The 1,598-nt window shown below is 58.3% G+C and overlaps 1 protein-coding gene across 1 annotated transcript in view; it reads left to right on the top strand.

Moving 5' to 3' along the window:
* Crabp1 (cellular retinoic acid binding protein 1) overlaps positions 1–1,598 on the top strand; it is an 8,248-nt gene continuing 6,650 nt past the window's right edge. Inside the window, exons 1-2 of the mRNA XM_031343636.1 lie at positions 1–210; positions 746–924. Of these exons, the coding sequence (XP_031199496.1) occupies positions 141–210; positions 746–924 (249 nt within the window). The 5' untranslated portion in view covers positions 1–140. The remainder of the gene's footprint in view (positions 211–745; positions 925–1,598) is intronic.

The following is a 1,598-nucleotide window of genomic DNA, read 5'->3' on the forward strand; positions in this document are numbered from 1 at the left end:
TACCCTAGTGACTCAAGGCGCGTGCGGCTGGCCGCAGAACGCCAGTCTCTCTCTGCAGCGCTGCGTGCGACCGCTCCGCAGCTGAGGTGGGTGCCTGCCTCTGCCTTCGCGCCGCCGCTACCGCCAACACCACCGCCACCATGCCCAACTTCGCCGGTACCTGGAAGATGCGCAGCAGCGAGAATTTTGACGAGCTCCTCAAGGCGCTGGGTAAGCTGGTGCGGAGGGGGATGCCCGGTCTGTTAGAAGCAGCTGCGAGGCGCCCGGGTCCCAGAGAGGATGGCCTGGGGAGGTTCAGGCAGGAGGGAGTCAATGGAGTGATGAATCTCTGTCTCCTTTGCGGTCCCCCGACCCCCAAATCTGGATCGCAGAGGAGAGCGGGCTCGGGACCCAGGGGGTTCAACTAACGTTTGCTGGACATTTGGCGCCTTTCTCGACGGTTCCATCTTTATCTCGTGCTAGATCACAATGAAGAGCAGGGACTTTAAACTGGGGGGCAGAGATTTTAAACTGGGGCTTCTTTAAGACCACCAGATCTTGCCGTGAAAGCCCTGGGTAACTCAGGAAAGCCACTTGCGGTCTTTAAGCCTCAGTTTATCTTCTTAAAAACCCAGAAGAGGATAGAGACAAATGGAACTAATTTAAGAGCCCCGTCTAAAGCCAGAGGATTTGGGAAGTGCCAAACAGGTCTGGGGGAGACCAGTGGGTGAGGACCGGCGACCCGAGCCTGTGCTTCCTTGCGCAGGTGTGAACGCCATGCTGAGGAAGGTGGCAGTGGCAGCCGCGTCCAAGCCGCACGTGGAGATCCGCCAGGACGGGGACCAGTTCTACATCAAGACATCCACTACGGTGCGCACCACGGAGATCAACTTCAAGGTCGGAGAGGGCTTCGAGGAGGAGACAGTGGATGGACGCAAATGCAGGGTGAGGCCCCAGAGACCGCACCTCCTTCCCGGGTACCTCTTAAAACCCTTGACCCGCTGCAGGGTGTGTCACGGGAAGTTTGTGTGGCCTGATGGTCCTGGGCTCAGGAGAAAGCCCTAGCCTAGTTCCCCTCATACTACCTCACCCCACCCTCCGGGCGCCAAGAGGCGCGCTTGGAGCTCTGGGTGGCTGTGTGGTCCTGGCTGTGGTTAGTGCCTCGCTAGCTGCGCTTTCAGCGCTAGCTCTGGCAGCCAGCGAGGGTAGAGGTTCCTGGGACAGCTGCTGCCTCCTGTTCTGCCCAACTGTCGAGTTACCTGTCAAAGGTGGAGTGGCTGATCTAGTGTCCCGCCCCCTGGGTCCCTGGACTGTAAGGGAACGATTCGGATCCAGTTGCACAGCCCGGATCACCCCCGGCACCTCTTCCTCCCCTTCCGTGTTAAACGAGATCTTTAAGGGAAATGGCGAAGATTCTTTCAAAAGTAAACGCAACGCACATTCTAGTTCAGACAATGTACTAAATGTCCTTTCTAAGTCCTCAAGGGCGAAAGACAGAAAGAGATGGGGAGAGAGGGAGAAGAGGAGGGAAGGAGGGAGAGGGGAAGAGAGGAGGGACGGAGAGAAGGAGGAGGAAAGGAGGGGGGAGGAGAGAGGGGGAGAGAGAGAGGGAAGGAGGG

This window comes from Mastomys coucha, unplaced genomic scaffold (assembly GCF_008632895.1).
Source record: "Mastomys coucha isolate ucsf_1 unplaced genomic scaffold, UCSF_Mcou_1 pScaffold23, whole genome shotgun sequence".
Taxonomy (NCBI): Eukaryota; Metazoa; Chordata; class Mammalia; order Rodentia; family Muridae; genus Mastomys; species Mastomys coucha.